This window comes from Hemiscyllium ocellatum, chromosome 29 (genome assembly GCF_020745735.1).
Source record: "Hemiscyllium ocellatum isolate sHemOce1 chromosome 29, sHemOce1.pat.X.cur, whole genome shotgun sequence".
Lineage (NCBI taxonomy): Eukaryota > Metazoa > Chordata > Chondrichthyes > Orectolobiformes > Hemiscylliidae > Hemiscyllium > Hemiscyllium ocellatum.
In genome coordinates this window covers 55,619,262-55,638,583 of record NC_083429.1, presented here as the reverse complement: position 1 = coordinate 55,638,583, position 19,322 = coordinate 55,619,262, and the positions used below count along the sequence as shown (strand labels likewise).

General features: G+C 45.8%; 1 protein-coding gene across 1 annotated transcript; it reads left to right on the top strand.

The window, feature by feature from the left end:
• Positions 1 to 5,976: 5,976 nt before the first annotated feature.
• On the top strand, positions 5,977 to 18,608 carry LOC132829607 (thy-1 membrane glycoprotein-like). Its single transcript, XM_060846885.1, has 4 exons — positions 5,977 to 6,060; positions 12,963 to 13,033; positions 14,154 to 14,498; positions 17,999 to 18,608. Exons 2-4 carry the CDS (start codon positions 13,000 to 13,002, stop codon positions 18,118 to 18,120), a joined length of 501 nt encoding a protein of 166 aa, XP_060702868.1. The 5' UTR covers positions 5,977 to 6,060; positions 12,963 to 12,999; the 3' UTR covers positions 18,121 to 18,608.
• Positions 18,609 to 19,322: the final 714 nt, after the last annotated feature.

Sequence of the window (19,322 nt, the reverse complement as noted above, 5' to 3'; positions counted from 1 at the left end):
GAGGGTTGCAAGGCTGAGAAAGATCACAGACATGAGGAGGAATAATATCATGGAAAGATTTACAAAACAAATATATGTACAATCGTTGAAAACATGAGACATAGACCATTCAGCCCCTCAAGTCCACTCTAGTATTCATAAAATTACAGCTGATCTGTTTGTGTTTTGAATTCCACACTCCTACCTATCCCCGGAGTGCATAAAGAGGCCGTACAGCTTATCAAGTCTGCATTGACCGTTCAAATAGCATCCCACCCAGATCCAACACCTATCCCCACTTTTCCCATGGCTAATCCATCAAATCTGCACATCCCTGGACATGGCCAACCGACCTAGCCTACACATCTTGAGACTGTGGGAGGAAACTGGAGCTCCCAGAGGGGACCCAAGCAGATGCAGGGAGAATGTGCAAACTCCACCCAGACTATTATCCAAGGCTGCAATTGAACCCTGGTCCCTGGGTACTGAGTGAACCACCATGCTGCTCCTAATGAGCTGACTGATGTGGAGTTTGGTGTTCCCCTCCACTCTCAGGCCCCTCCCCTCTCAGGTACATGGTTGTATTTGCTACTTTCCCGTCCAATGGAACTTTTCTTGAATCAAGGAATTTTTTTTTAGAAAATGATCACGTATACATTTTCTACCTCATTCGTAATCTATTTTAAGACCCATTTGAACCTGGAGACTTGTCAGGCTGCAGTTCCATCGTTTTCTTCAGTATCAATTCCATCCTGAATGTAATGTCACTCTGCTCCACTTCCCTTTCCACCTCCTGAATCACAGCAATTGCTGGAATGTTTTTTTAAACTCTCTGATAAAGACAGAAGCAAAATACATGTTCATTTTATTTTCTATTACCTTACTTTCTACCACTAACTCTCTATTCTCATTCTCCAGCAGACTAACACTTCCTTTATTCATATTTTGCTTTTTAAATACCCGTGGAAACTCTCACTAATAAAAGCAAACTACTGCAAATGCAGAAAATCTGAAACAAAAAAACAGTGTGTTGTGGAGAAATGGAACTTCTTCCAGTTGATGAACTTCTGTTATTCTCTGCAATTCTTTTATATTCTGATCAATCCATTCTGACAGCCCAGTGCATCAGGGGTAAGCTCACCTTCCATCCATTTACACTTCTCAGTGCCTTGCAAAGTCAGGAAGCATCATCAAAGACCCCTCCCATCCCAGTTATAATCGCATCCAATCTCTTCCATCAGCTTAAACACACACACCAACAGGTTAAAGAACATCTTCTTCCCTGCTCCTATTGGACTTCTGAAGGAACCTCTCAAATTACAAATCTAATGTTGATCTTGCTTTTTATATACCTTCTTTGCAGCTGTAAATCTAAACTGCGTGTTCTGTTCAATCGCCCTGTGATCTTTGTACACTAACGATACATCTGTGCTGTACACAAAACAGAAGGTTTCACTGTACTCAGATTCATGTGACAACAATAAACTAAATCAAATCAATCATGTGATCTGACCCTCACCTGATGCCTTTCCCTTAAGTTTGATGTTTTCCTTCATTATTATTTTAAAATTGAGACATTTCACAAACAGGAGTCAATGAAGTGATTGAGGAGCATTAATTGGTACAGGTTAGTGTGCAGGCAGCAAATATTTCTATGTCCTCAAAATAACAAAGTGCAGAATGTGGGAGAGCACTTGGAGCAGGTTGCGATAGTTGTGTCTGCTGATGATAATGGTAAGAGTGACAGGAGGAGAGGGGATTGCAGGATTAGGCAAAATTATAATGTTCAGGAAAGATTTACAAGGATGTTGCCAAGGTTGGAGGATTTGAGGGAGAGGCTGAATAGGCTGGGGCTGTTTTCCCTGGAGGCTGAGGGGTGACCTTTTGGAGGTTTATAGATTCAGGAGAGGCATGGATAGGGTAAATAGAGAAAGTCTCTTCCCTGGGGTGGGGGAGTCCAGAACTAGAGGGCATAGGTTTGGAGTGAAAGGGGAAAGATATAAAAGGGACCTAAGGGGCAACTTTTTCACGCAGAGGGTGGTGCGTGTATGGAATGATCTGCCAGAGGAAGTGGTGGAGGCTGGTACAATTACAGCATTTAAAAGGCATTTGGATGGGTTTATGAATGGGAAGGATTTAGAGGGATATGGGTCAAATGCTGGCAAATGGGACAAGATTAGGTTGGGATATCTGGCTGGCATGGACGGGTTGGACTGAAGGGTCTGTTTCCGAGCTGTACATCTCTATGACTCTATGACTCTAAGTCACCTCTCAACTTTCTTCTCTCCAATGAAAACAGCCTCAAGTCCTTCAGTCTTTCCTCATAAGATGTTCCCTCCGTACCAGGCAACATCCTGGTAAGTCTCCCCTAAACCCTTTCCAATGCTTCCATATCCTTCCTATTATGAGGTGACCAGAACTCCAAATGTTACAATACTCCAAATGTGGCCACACCAGAGTTTTGTACAGCTACAGCATGACCTCATGGCTCTGAAATTCAATCCCTCTACCAATAAAAGCTAACACACTGTATGCTTTCTTAACAACCCCATCAACCTGGGTGGCAACTTTCAGCGATCTCTGTACATGGAATCGAAATCTCCCTGTTCATCTACACTACCAAGAATCTTACCATTAGCTCAGTACTCTGCATTTCTGTTACCCCTTCCAAAGTGAATCCTCTCACACTTTTCTGCATTAAACTCCATTTGCCACCTCTCAGCCCAGCTCTTCAGCTTATCTATGTCCCTTTGTAACCTATATCATCTTCAACATTATCCACAACACTACTGACCTTAATGTCATCTGCAAATTTGCTAACCCATCCTTCTATGCCCTCATCCAGGTTATTTATAAAATTGACAAACAGCAGTGGACCTAAAACAGATCCTTGCAGTACACCACTAGTAAACAAACTCCAGGATGAACATTTCCCATCAACCACCACCCTCTGTCTTCTTTTAGCTAGTCAATGTCTAATCCAAGCCACTAAATTACCCTCAATCGCATGCCTCCCTATTTTGTGCAATATCTTACTGTGGGGAACCTTATCAAACACCTTACTGAAATCCATGCACACCACAACAACTGCTTTAACCTCATCCACCTGATTGGTCACCTTCTCAAAGAACTCAATAAAGGTTTATGAGGCACGACCTACCCTTCACAAAACCATGTTGACTATCCCTAATCAACTTATTCCTTTCTAGATGATTATAAATCCTATCTCTTATAACCCTTTCCAACACTTTTCCCACAACTGAAGTAAGGCTCACTGATCTATAATTACCAGGGTTGTCTCTACTCCCCTTCTTGAGCAAGGGAACAATATTTGCTTTCCTTCAGTCTTCTGGCACTATTCCTGTAGACAATGACTACATAAAGATCAAAGCCAATGGCTCTGCAATCTCCTCCCTGGCTTCCCAGAGAATCCAAGGATAAATCCCATCTGGCCCAGGGGACTTACCTATTTTTACACTTTCTAGAATTGCTAACACCTCCTCCTTGTGAACCTCAATCCCATCCAGTCTAGTAGCCTGTTTCTCAGTATTCTCCTCGACAACATTGTCTTTTTCTAGTGTGAATACTGACAAAAATATTCATTTAGCACTTCCCCTATCTCTTCTGATTCTTTAGATTAGATTCCCTACAGTGTGGAAACAGGCCCTTTGGCCCAACAAGTCCACACCGACCCTCCGAAGAGTAACCCACCCAGTCCCATTTCCCTCTGACTAATGCACCTAACACTACGGTCAATTTAGCATGGCCAATTCACCTGACCTGCACATCTTTGGATGGTGGGAGAAAACCAGAGAACCCGGAGGAAACCCACACAGACGTAGGGAGAATGTACAAACTCCACATGGACAGTGGCCAGAGGCTGGAATTGAACCTGGGACCCTGGTGCTGTGAGGTAGCAGTGCTAACCACTGAGCCACTGTGCTGCCCATCACAACATCCCACTACTATTCTTGATTGGCTCTAATCTTACTCCAGTCAATCTTTTATTCCTGATATATCTGTAGAAAGCTTTAGGGTTTTCCTTGATCCTATCCGCCAAGACTTCTCATGTCCCCTCCTGGCTCTTTCCTGGTTAACTTGTAACTCTCAAGCACCCTAACGGAGCCTGCCCTAACTGAACCTTCACATCTCAACCTAATATAAGTCGCCTTCTTTCTCTTGACAAGAAATTCAGTTTCTTTAATAAACAACAGTTCTCTCGCTCAACCACTTCCTCCCTGCAGTAAAAAGTGAGGTCTGCAGATGCTGGAGATCACAGCTGCAAATGTGTTGCTGGTCAAAGCACAGCAGGCCAGGCAGCATCTCAGGAATAGAGAATTCGACGTTTCGAGCATAAGCCCTTCATCAGGAATAAACCAACCTCTTGTTTGCCAGTGCCCTCTTGCGATCTTGAAACCTTAGTTCCGACTTCACTACGCTCAACTTCACGTTTACTCAAACTTCAATTGAGGTTCCCATTCCCCTGCTGAGTTAGTGTAAACCCACCCAAAGAGCATTAGCAAATGTCCCCCTCCCCCCTCCCCTCCCCCAGGATATTGGTTCCCCTCTGGTTCAGGTGAAGACCATCCTGTTTGTAGAGGTCCCACCTACCCCAGAAAGAGCCCCAGTCATCCAGGAATCCAAAACCCTTCCTCCTGCACCATCCCTGTAGCCACGTGTTCAACTCCTCTCTCTCCCTATTCCTCGCCTCGCTAACACGTGGCACAGGCAACAAACCAGAGATTACAACTCGGTTTGTTCTATCTCTAAGCTTCCACCCTGGCTCCCTGAATTTCTGCCTTAAATCCCCATCTCTCTTCCTACCTATGTTGTTGGTGCCTATGTGGACCACGACTTGGGGCTGCTCCCCCTCCCCCTCAAGGATCCTAAAAACACGATCAGAGACATCACGGACCTTGGCACCTGGGAGGCAACACACCAACTGTGAGTCTCTCCCATTCCCACAGAACCTCCTACCAATCCCCCTAACTATGGAGTCCCCAATGACTAATGCTCTGCTCCTATTCACCCTTCCCTTCTGAGCAACAGGGTTAGACTTTGTGCCAGAGACCTGTACCACATGGTTTACCCCGGTAAGTCATCCCCCCACAATCGTATCCAAAACGGTATTCTTGCGGTTGAGGGGAACAGCCACAGGGGATGCTGACCCTGCCTGCCAGTTCCCTTTCTGTCCCCTGATGGTAACCCATTTACCCTTTTCTTGTACCTGAAATGTAGCTACCGCTCTGTAACTCCTCTCTATTACCCCCTCCACCTCCCGAATGATCCAAAGAAAATCAGTCATAATCTTTCCCAATAGGAGATTCTGGGCTGAGCATGTGCTTCCATTTCCAGGAAGTTTAGTGAGGAATTGAGTTGGGGGGGAGGAATCTCAAGAGTGTGGTACTGGAAAAGCCCAGCTGGTCAGGCAGCATCCGAGGAGCATCCATCCTTCTCATTCCTAACCCTGCTCCTCGGATGCTGCCTGACCGGCTGGGCTTTTCCAGCACCACACTCTCCACTCCGAACTCCAGCATCTGCAGTTCTCCCTTTCTCCTGGCCAGGAATCAGTCAGTAATGGGGAGTCAGGGAGCTCTGACATGGGTTCTGGGACAGACTCCTGCCACCTTCCAGCTGGTAAAGGCAGATCTGAAAGAAAACAGCTCAGGGCACCTTCTGTGGACAAACTTAATCCCGGTCAAGGGCGTGTCATCACTGGCTTTCCTCTAGACCCTGATTATTTGTGTCAGTGACACCCAGAAAGGCAGCAGGGAAAGGGGGTGGGGGAACCTGTCCCCCCGCCCTCGGAAGCCCTTCCCCCACCCGTTATTCCCGGGGGACAGACAGTGACAGAGGAGCAGGACTGTATGGAATTGGGGAAAGTGTCCGGCTGGGGGAGGGATAGCAGCCAGTGGGAGGGCCGAGCGGGAGGGGGAGGGTGGGAAGACTGTGAGTGTGGGCTGGAGGGGCGGGTTTGGCTGGGTCAGCTGATGTGTGTCTGCCGCAGTGTGTACACACACCGTCCTCACTGCAGCTCCAGGGGAAGGCAGCGGTACACTGGGCACAGCTGACAGGGGCAAGGTGAGACCGGGCATGGGGGATGGGGGGAGAGGGGGGGATGGGGAGGAGGATAAGGGGGAGAGGGAGGGGGATAAGGGGATGATTGGAGTGAAAACAGAGAAATTGTGGGGACAACGGAATGATGAGGTGAGCTGACAGAGGGAGGGGAGAGTGAGTGCTGGAGAAACTCAGCAGGACATATCTGCGGAGACAGAATCGGGTCTGCTCTGAGGGCTGTTCGGGGGGATCTCTGCAGAGGAGCCCCTCAGTCCCGGGCAGAGACACTGCCCCCACCCCCTTTCGGTCCAACCAGCCCATGGCCAAACTAATCCTAAATTAAACCAGTGCCTGCTCCTGACCATAACCTTCCCAAACCTTGCCTTTCCATGGTCACACCCAAACAGCTTTTAAACGCTCTCACGCCCCTCACACCCACCACTTCCTCGGGCGGTTTATTCGACTCGGGATCCACCCTCTGCGTCAAACATTTGTAAATGTCTTTGTTAAATCTCTCTCTCATCTTAAAATTCTACCCCCTTGTCATGAAATCCCCTCTATTAGAGAAAAGACAATTACCATCCACCCCACCTATACCTGAGCAAAGTCTCTGAATTTGGAATAATGATAAAGGAAATACAAAAGTTTAAGGTTTTACCATCGGAGCGTTTCACAAAGTGTGGGGGTGGGGCGGTGGAGAGAGGGTGGGCAGGGGGTGGAAAGGGGGTGGAGAGAGGGTAGGGTGGGGAGAGGGTGGGCAGGGGTTGGAGAGAGGGTGGGGTGGGGAGCTGGAGAGAGGTTGGGGTGGGGGTGTAGGGGCGTGGGGTGGGGATGGGAAGGATGGGGAGGGTGGGGAGAAGGTGAGCGGGGAAGTGGGGAGAGTGTGGGTGGGGGTTGGGAAGAATGTGGACGGGGAGAGTGTGGGTGGGGGGGTGGGGAGAGTGTGGGTGGGGGGGTGGGGAGAGTGTAGGCGGGGAGAGTGTGGGTGGGGAGTGGGAAGAGTGTGGGTGGGGAGTGGGAAGAGTGTGGGTGGGGAGTGGGAAGAGTGTGGGCGGGGAGAGTGTGGGTGGGGGGGTGGGAAGAGTGTGGGTAGGGAGGTGGGGAGAGGGCGGGTGGGGAAAGTGGGGGTAGGGTTGGGGAGTGTGAATCAAGGGGGCACTATTTCAAAATAAGGGAGAAACCACAAGAGAGGGAAATGGGAATTTTCTCCGAATTGGGAATCTTTAGAATTCTCTCTGGGCTGTGGGAGCTGAGTTATTGAGTACGTTGAAAGTAGGGCCTGATGTTCAGGAATCGATCACGTAAAGGGATATGGGGATAGTGTAGGAAAAGTCATGGTCATGTTTGATCAGGTTAAAGGCAGAGAGCACTTGATGGGCTGAAGGGCCTACTGTGGGGCAGTGAAGGAGTTAACCTCTTCCTCATTCCAAGTGATTTTATTTGACAACGCCAAAACCAAAAGCCTATAACCATTCCGGGCTTGTCCCTTGTCTATTTGGACTCTCCTTGTGTCTCAATGAAACTGAAAGAACTGCGGATGCTGTAAATCAGAAACACAAACAGAAATTGCTGGAAAAGCTCAGCAGGTCTGGCAGCATCTGTGCAGAGAAAAGTCACAATTAACATTTTGGGTCCAGTGACCTTCCTCTGGGAAATATTAACTCTGATTTCTCTCCACAGACTTGCTGAGCTTTTCCCACAACTTCTGTGTTTGTTTCTCGCCATGTCTCAGTTGTTTTCCTTTGACAGTCCTTTATTTAAAAATTTCCTTTTGATGGTAACATCTGAACATCCCTGAATCTTTACTGATTCACATTCTTGGCAACAGATTGTAAAGTGACACAATGGTGTCTGTTGTGGGTAATATGCATTGTAGCAGGTCAGGAAGGCAGCTCACCAGCGCCTTCTCGAGGGATTAGGGATGGGGTAATAAATACTGACCGGATCAAACCGGCAACGTCAGTCCTACTGGTAAATTAAACAGCTCTTCTTTCAAAATGTATTAATATTCCATTTTCTCCATGATTCCTGTTCTTTACTTTAAATAATTTTGAACTGAATCAAAATTTATCATCTAGAATAACTGTACCTTCGGAAACTTGCTATGTAGTTCTGATTCTGCAAAATGTTGTGACTACCATAGAGGTTAATAACATTGTCAAAAATTAGAATAATTTCTAATTCTGTGTCATTTGACCTATTTATGTCACACAGACGGGCACAAGGTTCAATCAGTGTAAATATTTAATTAATAAACCTGATGATAACTGTGAATAGTTCAAGCAAATTTTGTCTGGGAATTCATTTCTGACAGGGGAGGGAAACTGACGATGTCCCACTCACCAAGTCAGGTCTGTTTTGAAAAGATCATTTGGGTGGTGCCACATCACTCCAGTCAGGTCTTGAAGAAAACTGAACTGCAAGCGATGGGCAGTTTAGATTTGCAATTCTGTTGAAGTTTAATTACATGTTGATTTCTAAGCATGGTGCAACGAGCAAATGTAATGTTTGTGAGTCCAATATGTTTTATGTTAAAATTTGCAAATAATCAAAGTGCTTACTTTTAGTGATGGAATCTTCTTTATTTCCCACACAATCGTGTGGATATTGTACACTGTTATATCCCTGCACTTGTGTTTGGCTGCAGTTGGAGTGTACCGTTTCCGTGCATGCTGGTATAGTCAGAAAGATGTCACATGTTTAAAATCCAGTGTTTAAGGTTTGATTTTAATTTGGTAGGTCACAGAAATAGAAGATAGTTTTCTGCACTTGTTCAGAGGGACAGGATTAGAGCTGTCCAAGTAAAGGTTGTTTTTATGTAAACTGAGTGGGATTGCCTTGTTAGGAAGAAATGAAACCACATTAATAGCAGGAAGTGATAGAGTCAGAAGGCAACAAATCGTGTGGGTATAGTTGAGGAACCACAAAGACAAAAAAAAAACCCACTGCTGAAAGGCCTCCCAGCATTGGTTATGATGTGAGGAAGAAAATTAATCAGCAGATAGAAAGTGTATAAGATAGGTGCTATTACAATGGCAAACCTGAAATCAATTTGCTACTGGGGCCAAACTCTCTGCTGGTTGGAGTCATACCTGACACATAGGAAGACAGTTGTATTGTGGGAGGTCAGTTATCTCAGCTTCAGGATATTTCTGTAGGAGTTCCTCAGGTAGTGTCCTAGGCCTAACCACCTTCATCAATGACTTTCCCTCGATCATAAGGTCAGAAATGGGGATGTTTGCTGATGATTGCACAATGTTCAGCACCATTCGCAACTCCTCATTACAGTCCATGTGCAAATACAATAAGATCTGCACAATGTCCAGACTTGGGCTGACAGGTGGTAAGCAACATTCATGCCACAATAATGCCAGGCTATGACCATCATCAATAAGAGACAATCTAATCACCACCCCATGGCATTCAATGGCATTACCATCACTGAGTTCCCCCACTATCAACATCCTGGGGGTTAGCTTCGACCAGAAACTCAACTGCACTCACCTCATAACACAGCAGCTACAAGAGCAGGTCAGATGCTAGGAATACAGCAGCAACTAATTCACCTTCTGACTCCCCAAATGCTGTCCATCATCTACAAGGCACTACTCAGGACTGTGATGGAATACTCCCCACTTACCTGGATGGGTGCAGTTCCACCAACACTCTTGGAACCATCCAGGACAAAGCAGCCTGCTTAATTGGCACCTCATCCACAAACATCATTCCCTCCACCAATATTCAATAGTAGCAGTGTGTACTATCTACAAGGTGCACTGCAGAAATTCACCAAAGATCCTCAGACAGCACCTTCCAAATCCACAACCCCTTCCATCGAGAAGGACAAGGGCAGCAGGTACGTGGAAACACCACCGCCTGCAAGTTCCCCTCCAAGCCACTCACCACCCTGACTTGGAAATATATCACCGTTCCTTCTCTGTCTCTGGGTCAAAATCCTGGAATCCTCTCTCTAAGAGCATTGTGTGTGTATGCACAACAGGTGGACTGCAGCGGGTCAAGAAGGCAGCTCACCCTCACCACTCAAGGGCAACTAGAGACAGATAATAAATGCTGGCCCAGCCAGTAATGCTTACATCCCACAAATGGATAAATGAGAAAAAAACAATAATCATAGGGATCTTCGATATGCACATGGACTGCGAAAATCAGGTTGCTAGTAGATACCAAAAAAATTAATTTATGGAATGTGTACAAAATGATTCTTTTGGAGCAGCTTGTGGTAGGGTCCCATAGGGAACAGGCAATTCTGGATTTGGTGACATGCAAACTGGATTCGGGAGCTGAAAGGGAAGGAATTCGACCTCCCTCCACATCTGCATCCCCAGAGGATTAACCATAATATGATAAATTCACCCTGCAGTTTGAGAGAGAAGCTTGAATCAGATGTAATGCTATTACAATTGAGTAAAGGTAACTGCAAAGACATGAGGGAGGAGCTGGCCAGAGTTGATTGGAAGGGAAGCCTCACAATAGCAGGAATTTCTGGGGGTTATTGAAGAGACACAGCAGAAATACATCCCAAGGAATAAGAAGCACACTAAAGGGATGATGAGGCAACCCATGGGTGACCAAGAGAAGTCGGGGATAGGATAACATCAAAAGCAATGTGGTGAAGATTAGTGGGAAGCCAGAGGATTGGGAAACCTTTAAAAAACCAGCAGAGCAAACTTAAGAAGCGATAAGAGGGAGAGAAGATGAAATATGAGGGTAAGCTAGCTAATAATATAAAAGAAAATTGCAAGAGGTTTTTAGTTATATTTTTAAAAAAGCAATACTGGAGATTGGATTGTTGGAAATTGAGGCTGATGAAATAGTAACAAGGAACAAAAAAAATGGGAGAGGAACTGAATAGGTACTTTGTCACTTTTCATAGTGAAAAACACCAGCAACATGCAAGAACTTCATCAGAGTCGGGGTAGAAGTGAGTGCAGTGGCCATCACCTAGGGAGCAGGAGCTGGGAAAGCTGAAAGGTCTGATGGTGAAGCTGAACTCACTCACACCAGATGGACTATGCCCCCGAGACCTGGAGGAGATAGTGGAGGCATTGTAGTGATTTTTCAGGCATCACTAGTCTCAGGTAGCAGCCCTGAGGATTGGAAAATGGTGAATGTAATACCCTGTTTAAGAAAGAAGGGAGGCAGAAGACAGGCAACTACAGGCTGGTTAGCCTGTCCTCAGTTGTTGATATGATTTTAGTGTCGATTATTGTGGATGAGATTGTGGAGTATTGGAAGTGCACGGTAAAGCAGGGCTGAAACATGGTTTGTCAAGGAGAGATCTGCCTGACAAATCTGTTAGACTTCTTTGAGGAGGTAACAAGCAAGTTAGACAAAGGAGAGGTAGAGGGTATGAGTTATTTTGATTTCCAGAAGGTCTTTGATAAGGTGCTCTAAAGGAGGCTACTGAATAAGGTAAGAACACTTGGTGTTAGGGGCATGGATAGGGGATTAGCTGACTGGCAGAAAGTAAAAGAGTGGGGACACAGGGGCCTTATTCAGGATGGCAGCCAGTGACTAGTGGAGTTCCAGAGGTGGAAGCACAACTAATCACATTATACATTAACAATCTGGATGAAGGAACTGAGGGCATTGTTGCTAAATTTGCAGGTGACACAAAGATGGGTGGAAGGTTGAAGAAGTGGGGAGGCTGAAGAGGATGTGGGCAGGCTGGGAGAGTGAGCAGATGGAATCCACAATGAGGTTATGTACCGTGGTCAGGAGAATGAGGCTGTGCCTCTGATCCTAGTCTCTTCCAGTGGCAATAGATAATTCAGTTCTCCAGGAATACGGAGAGATCTGGATAGAGTGGACATGGACACTAGGAGACACTAGGACCCAAGGATAATGCTTCAGGGAGAAGGGACTGAGATGAGGAGATATGTCTTCAGCCAGAGGGTGGGGATCTGATCATCCCGGAGGGTTGTAGCAGCCAACTCACCAAGTGCCTTATATATCTCCAGATGTTCGAAAGTGATTTATGCCAAAAGCAAATTGGCCAAAACAAATTCCTCAAAACAATAATGAGATACTAAAATTGGACCCAACAAAGAATTCCCCTTTCTTTTTAAATTACTGCAAGTATATCTGCATCCATTTAAGAGGGAAGATGTGGCATTGGTATAGTTTCTCATTCGTCAGTGCGGTGCTCCCTCGGCACTGACCCTCCGACAGTGCGGCGCTCCCTCGGCACTGACCCTCCGACGGTGCGGCGCTCCCTCGGCACTGACCCTCCGACGGTGCGGCGCTCCCTCGGCACTGACCCTCCGACGGTGCGGCGCTCCCTCGGCACTGACCCTCCGACGGTGCGGCGCTCCCTCGGCACTGACCCTCCGACGGTGCGGCGCTCCCTCGGCACTGACCCTCCGACGGTGCGGCGCTCCCTCGGCACTGACCCTCCGACGGTGCGGCGCTCCCTCGGCACTGACCCTCCGACGGTGCGGCGCTCCCTCGGCACTGACCCTCCGACGGTGCGGCGCTCCCTCGGCACTGACCCTCCGACAGTGCGGCGGTCCCTCGGCACTGACCCTCCGACAGTGCGGCACTCCCTCGGCACTGACCCTCCGACAGTGCGGCACTCCCTCGGCACTGACCCTCCGACAGTGCGGCACTCCCTCAGCACTGACTCTCCAATAGTGCGGCACTCCCTCGGTATTACACTGAAACCCAGTAGTTAATGTGCTGAAGGTTTTTAACCCATGAGTCTCACTGAGAGGTCAAACTGTGGAAGAACTGGTCAGGGATTTCATGGAAACATTTGGAAGAGTTTGGTGTGACTGGATTCCCCTCATTGTGCTTACCCCATGGGGAGCTTTAAAGTTGTCTCTTTCAGGAGCTGCTGTGGGAAGTTGGAAGTAGCTGAGAGACTGGTATCCATTGTCTTTGACAGAGTTTTGTGTGTTTCACAGGTTCTGGGATTGGCTTGTGGATTGACCTTTGTTGAAGATGAAGCAGCTGCTGATAGTCTCAGTCCTGGCAGGTAGGAGCACCCACCCCCTGCTTCTCTCTCTCTCGTCCACACACACAGACACAGACATACACACACACCCCTTGGCACAGTCGGAGTTTGTGCTCTCCACTCTGATACAGATGCTGGTGTGGGTTAAATTAGAAAACTTAGTGAATCTACTTACAAATATCTGCACTGCAAGGCTTTACTCTAATCATTGAAATTAAAAACAAATCTTTCTCTTCTGTTAACTCAGTCCAACATACAAGACCTAACTTTAGAAAGGTAAATAATTTGGAGCAGTAAGTATGGCCAGTGCCTCTGCTGTCAGTGTCTTATTCAATAACGTTTGATCACAGCAGAGTAAACAATTGTTGGACCGTATATGTACCATACTCGGTCATTGTGCTGGGAAGTTGTGATGATACTTTGATACCATCACATGTAACTATCCAAGTATTAGGTAATGACCATCTTCAACCAGAGAGAGTATAACCATCACCTTTCAACATTTTAATAGCATTATCATTCTGAAATCTCCCACAATCGACATCCTGGGGGTTACCATTAACCATAAATTGAGTTTGCCTTGCCATATGGATACAGAAGCTGGGAATCCTGCAGCAATAACTCCCCCACCCCCTGCCCCCGACTCCCCAGATCCTGTCCATCTACAAGCCACAAGTCAGGAGTGTGATGGAATACTCCCCACTTACCTGGATGGGTGCAGCCCCAGTAACACTCCAGGAGCTCTCCACCATCCAGGACAAAGCAACCCGTTTGATTGGCACTACATATGTTCATCCCATTTGCCACCTTAAACACTCCGTCTCTTCAGCATCAACGGGCAGGGAATGCCATCTTCAAAGTGCACTGCAGCAACTCTCTGCTTCAACAGCATCTTCAAAATCCACATCCTCTCCCACTTCAGATGAGAAGGACACCAGAGAGATGGAAATGTCACCATTTGTAAGTGTCCACCTGACTGCGGCATGCATCTACATCATTGTTCATTCCCTGTCACTGGGAGAATATACTGGAACCCTGTCCCTAATAGCTCTATGATGTCCCTACACCATGCAGGTTACAGTATTTGAGTTGCATCATTAAATTACTAACACGAGTGGTCACTTTATTCTTATTTTTTCAGTGCTTTCCATGACAGACGGCCTAGAAATCACAAACATGTATGCGTGTATCAATAAAACCAATGACTTGCGTATTGATTGCACCTACAAGACGACTGTCAGTGGCACCATCAAGTATGAGTGGAATCTCAACAATGGAAAAAACACACGTGTGGTTGCAAGCACAATCCACTCCAATCAGATCGATGCCTCTTTCAAGAATCGTGCACAAGCAAACTTTGTAGATAGTTCCCTGCGGCTCACACTGACAGGATTCAGTAATGCTGATGACGGTGCATACACATGCCATCTTCAATCTGAGACTGGAACAGTGAAGGACACCAATAAAACCACTACAGTTAAGCACGGTAAGAACATCATCTTCAGCACATGAGGAATTGTCAGCATGAGGAGCCGTAACAATTACGAGTAGGAGGAGGCCATTCAGCCCCTCTGCCATTTGATACAATCATAGCTGATCTTATTCCAGCCTCAACTCCACTTTCCTGCCCACTCTCCATAACCCTTTAACCCATTCCTAATTCAAACGCAGTCTACCTCTTCCTTAAATTTACTCTATGTCCCAGCATCCACCACACTCTGAGGGAGTGACTGCCACCGATTCATCATCCTTTCAGAGGAGTAATTTCTCCACATCTTGGTTTGAGTCTCCCACCCTGGATCCTACGATATGATCTCTCATTTTGGATTGCCACACAAGAGGAAACGTCCTTTCCATGTCAACTTTGTCAATCCCCTTTAGCATCTTATGTACTTCAGTGTGGTCTCTGGTCATTCTTCTCAACTCCAGAGAGTATCAGCATAAATTTCTCAATCTCTCATCATGAGACAATCCCCTCATCTCTAGAATCAATCTAGTGAACGTCCTGTGAACCACCTTTAATGCAACTACATCCCACCTCAAGGAGACCAACACTGTCCACAGCATTTCCAGGTGCAGCCTCACTCATGCTTTGTATCGTTGCATTAACACTTCCCGCCTTTTATACTTGATTCCTTCATCAATAAATTCCAAAGATTCCATTTTCCTTCCTTAATACTGGATGCACCTGCAACTAGTTTTCTGTGATTCATCCATGAGGAAACCCAGATCTCTCTACACCAAAGCACTCTGACATTTCTCTCAATTTCAATAATAAGTTGCCTCTTTATTCCCCTGATCAAAATGGATCCACGTTAAAGTTCAAGGGGGCCACATTTTGGCCAGTTCACCTAACCGATCCATATCCATTTATAAATTTTTTATTTCTTCATTGGAAGTTACTTTCCCACCTATTTTAGTGCCATCTGCAAGTTTGGCTACAGTACGTTTTATCCCCATATCCATGACATGAACACAGACCGTAAATAGTTGTGGCCTGAGGATTCATACGCAATGTCTTTATTGGTGTAGTCATGTCAAATGTTGCATTTATTATAAGTGATAGATATGAAAACAATTGCTTAACCTCTTCATTTATTTTACCCTGTGCCATCCCTATACTTGGGAGTGTTCAATGGGAACAGTGTAGACAGAGCTTAGGGTGGGGGGACACTTACTTTCATTTTAAGAGAAGAAAGAGCTTTACTGTGTCTCCGTACCCATACTGTCCCTATCCTGGAGTCTTTGATGGGGACAGTGTAGAGGGATGAGAATACAAGGCATGGGGAAGTTAACAGAGTGGGCAACAACTTAACAAATACAGTTTAATGTAGGAAAGTGTGAAGAATCAAAATGCAGACTATTCTTTAAGTGGAGAAATTACGCAAGTACAACACTAAGTGATCTGGAAACGCAGAGTTAGTATGGAGGCGCAACAAGTAATCAAGAAGGTAAGTGTAAGTGTGGCCTTTATCACTAAGTGGTTGGTGTTTAACACCATATCTCGTAACAGCAGAAGGAGGTCATTAAGTTCACCAAGTGCACTCTGATGTTCAGTGAGTGTGATCATGGCAGAACCTGCCTTTTCCCCTTGACCCTTGATTCTCTGCTTGATTAAAAATCTGCCTCTCTCAGCCTTGAATATATTTAATTACCTATCTCTGACAGCCCTCTGTGGTTAAAAACTCCACAAATTTACAACCCTCTCAGAGCAGAAGTTCCTCCTCATCTCTGCCTTAAATGGTCAACCCCTCATTCTGACATAGTGGCCCCTGGTCCAGGACTCCTTCGCAAGGGGAAACTGCCTGTTCACATCCACCCTGTCAAATCCCTTAAATATCTTGCGTGTTTCAAGAAGGTCACTTCTCATTCTTCTATATTCCAATGTATACAGGTCCAAGCTTCTCCAGCTCTCCTCTTAAGACAGTCCCTTCATTCCCAGTATCAGCCGAGTGACCCTTCTCTGGAGTGCCTGCAACACCGCTATTCGAAGGGAACCAATACGGTTCGGTGTTCCAGCCGGGCTCTGATTAGGGCCTTGTACAGATTTAACAATATCTTTTTTTTCCATTCCCAATACCACTACATTTGCCTTCCCTATGACCCACTGAACTTAGATGCTAATTTCTTGTGATTCATGGATGAGGAAGTCTTGATCTAAATGTACAGGATGTTGGTGAGGTTGCACCTGGAATACTGAGGAAAGCTTTAGTCCCTGTATTTAAGAAAGGATGGACTGGTATTGGGGGCAGTTCAGAGATTCACTCAGTTAATCCTGGATGAAAGTGTTGCCTTATTAATAACAGCTAAACAGGCTCGGCCTCTATTCATTACAGTTTAGCAGAATAAAGGGTTATCGTATTGAAATATACAAGATTTTGAGGGGGTTTTGCAGGGGAGATGTTGAGATGTTTCCACCAGTGGGCATATTTCTGACTAGGATGCATAATTACAAAATAAAGATACATTTGTTCAAAATGAAGATCCAAAGGAATTGCTTCTTCCAGAAGGTAGTGACTGTCTGAAGTTCTCAATTTCCAGAAAATTGTGAGGGCAAAATCACAAAGTATTTTGGGGGGGGGAGGAGGGGGGATGTTGTGGAGAACTAGGTTTCTGAAATATCAAGGGATTGAGGGCCCAGAGCTTCACAAAAGGTGAGTTCAGGCATGAGGCAGATCAGCCATGATCCAAACAAGTAATAGAGCAAACTTGGGGCTGAATGGCCTCATCCTCCTATTTGTTTTTGCGAGCTGGACTGGGTCTGGGAGTGTTTAATGGTTGCAGTGTAAAAGGAGCTTTACTCCTCTGCCTAGCCCCATGCGACAGCTGTCCTGAGAGTGTGTGGCCCATGTAGAGAGAGATTTACTTTGTGACTTACATTTGAGTTTTTTTAAATGATCTTCAGTCTCAAACACAGGAAATCGAGAGGGGTGGATCTGTGCAACTGTAAATTGTGTGACAATGAAGCAACAGCCTATTAACCACTTCCTGTTTTTATTTTGAAACCTGAGCTGCAGGCTCTTTAAAGTTGACTGAAGAAGTCAAACATAAACTCACCTTGCACTGAGGTTTCTGTTTAAGATTCTTTTGGAAGTACCAGCTGTTGAGGAGCCCATACGGCCTCACTGCACAGTCAACTCATCAGTAAAAGCAGTGCTGACAAAATGAGGGCAATCTTTTTAAAGCACTCAATGGTTAAAGTTTAGTGGTGAAAACAAATTCCGTTTTGGCTTTTCAAATGGAATTGGATAAATACTTGACGGACAGAAAGGTGAGTGAAGTGTGAGGGATCCTTTGAAAAAGTTGATGGGCCAAATGGCCTCCACTACTGTAGTGTTCTGTCAGTCTATGTCGTTGGATATGTACATATAGTGTGTGGTTGGATATGTACATTTCAGTGTGTGGTTGTCATTTTGCGGAACCAATAGTATTTTTGCAAATACAAGGTCATGTTTTCTCACGTCATCTTTTTGTTGTTTTTTTAAGGTAACCTGCCCACCTGCGGTGCCCCCGGACTCATGCAGGATCGTCCACAGGTGCTGATCCTCACCCTCTGTCTTGGTGCCCTTCACATTCTGGGTGCACTGTCTTATGGAAATCAAAACTAACAGCACAACTGGAACAGAACAGGCATGACTGCAACTCCCCCCATGGAATGAGCCATTGGTCTATATCCTTACTTTCCCCTCCACCCCTTCCCCCAACGCCTTTCACCTTTGCATTTCTTGTGGTTTATTTTCCTGATTAACTGTCAGTGACTTCACTGAACAGAGGAATATTTTGGATGAGTAACAAGTCACATGAAGGAGTCTCTCCCAGTCTCCTCTCTCTCGCTCTGATGTCAGTTGCCTTGGGCACATTAGGGAGCTGGAGTTGGTAGAGATGTTCTTTGGAAAGGAGAGCAGAGCTACCACGAGCTGCAGTTGGCAGAAACAATTGGTTTCTCCATAGTCTCCCTGATGATGCAGAATAATGAGTGAGAGAGTGGGGGTCATCTGAGATACACCCTATGATCAAAGCTATACTTCCAGTATTTGTCTGCTCCCAAACTGTGACTCAAGATTTTGTTTTGGAATAAATCAAAGTAACAAATTAATCCAAATGCTTCAGCCTCGAATGAATATAATGCTAAGCTGCTCAGATACATAGCTGTATACACTGGGATGACTAGTTCTGTTGAATGTATTTTCTATAAAGGCTGAGTTCTATGCAGTGGAATTTTTAATTACAAAGTATCCAATAAATATTTCCCATTTCCTTTACTCAAATTAAAAATGTGATTCTCATCTGACTTGTTTTTGTGGAGAATTCTCCTGTTTCCCTTTTCCTGTCCTGTTTTCCCTCTCATGGTCCCGCCTTCCTGTACTGTCTCCCTACTCCCCTTTTTACCCCTCCATAGCTCTCCCCTCCCACAGCTCAATGTCCCCCTCAGCCTTCTCCGCCCCTCACACACCCTCCCCACCCTCTCCCCCTTCCATCAATTTAAAGATAATTGAGAGTAGACTGATGGGATGGTAATTGACTGGGTTGAATTTGACCTGCATTTTATGTACAGGACATACCTGGGCAATTTTTCACATTGTTATCCAGATGTCAGTGTTGTAACTGCACTGGAACAGCTTGGCTAGGGGAGCAGCAAGTTGTGGGGCACAAGTCTTCAGTACTATTGCCAGAATGTTGTCAGGGCCCGTAGCTTTTGCAGTATCCGGTGTCTCCAGCTGTTCCTTCAAATCTCACTGAGTGAATCAAACTGGCTGAAGATTGGTAGCTGTGATGCTGGGGACCACTGGGGGAGGTTGAGATGGATCAT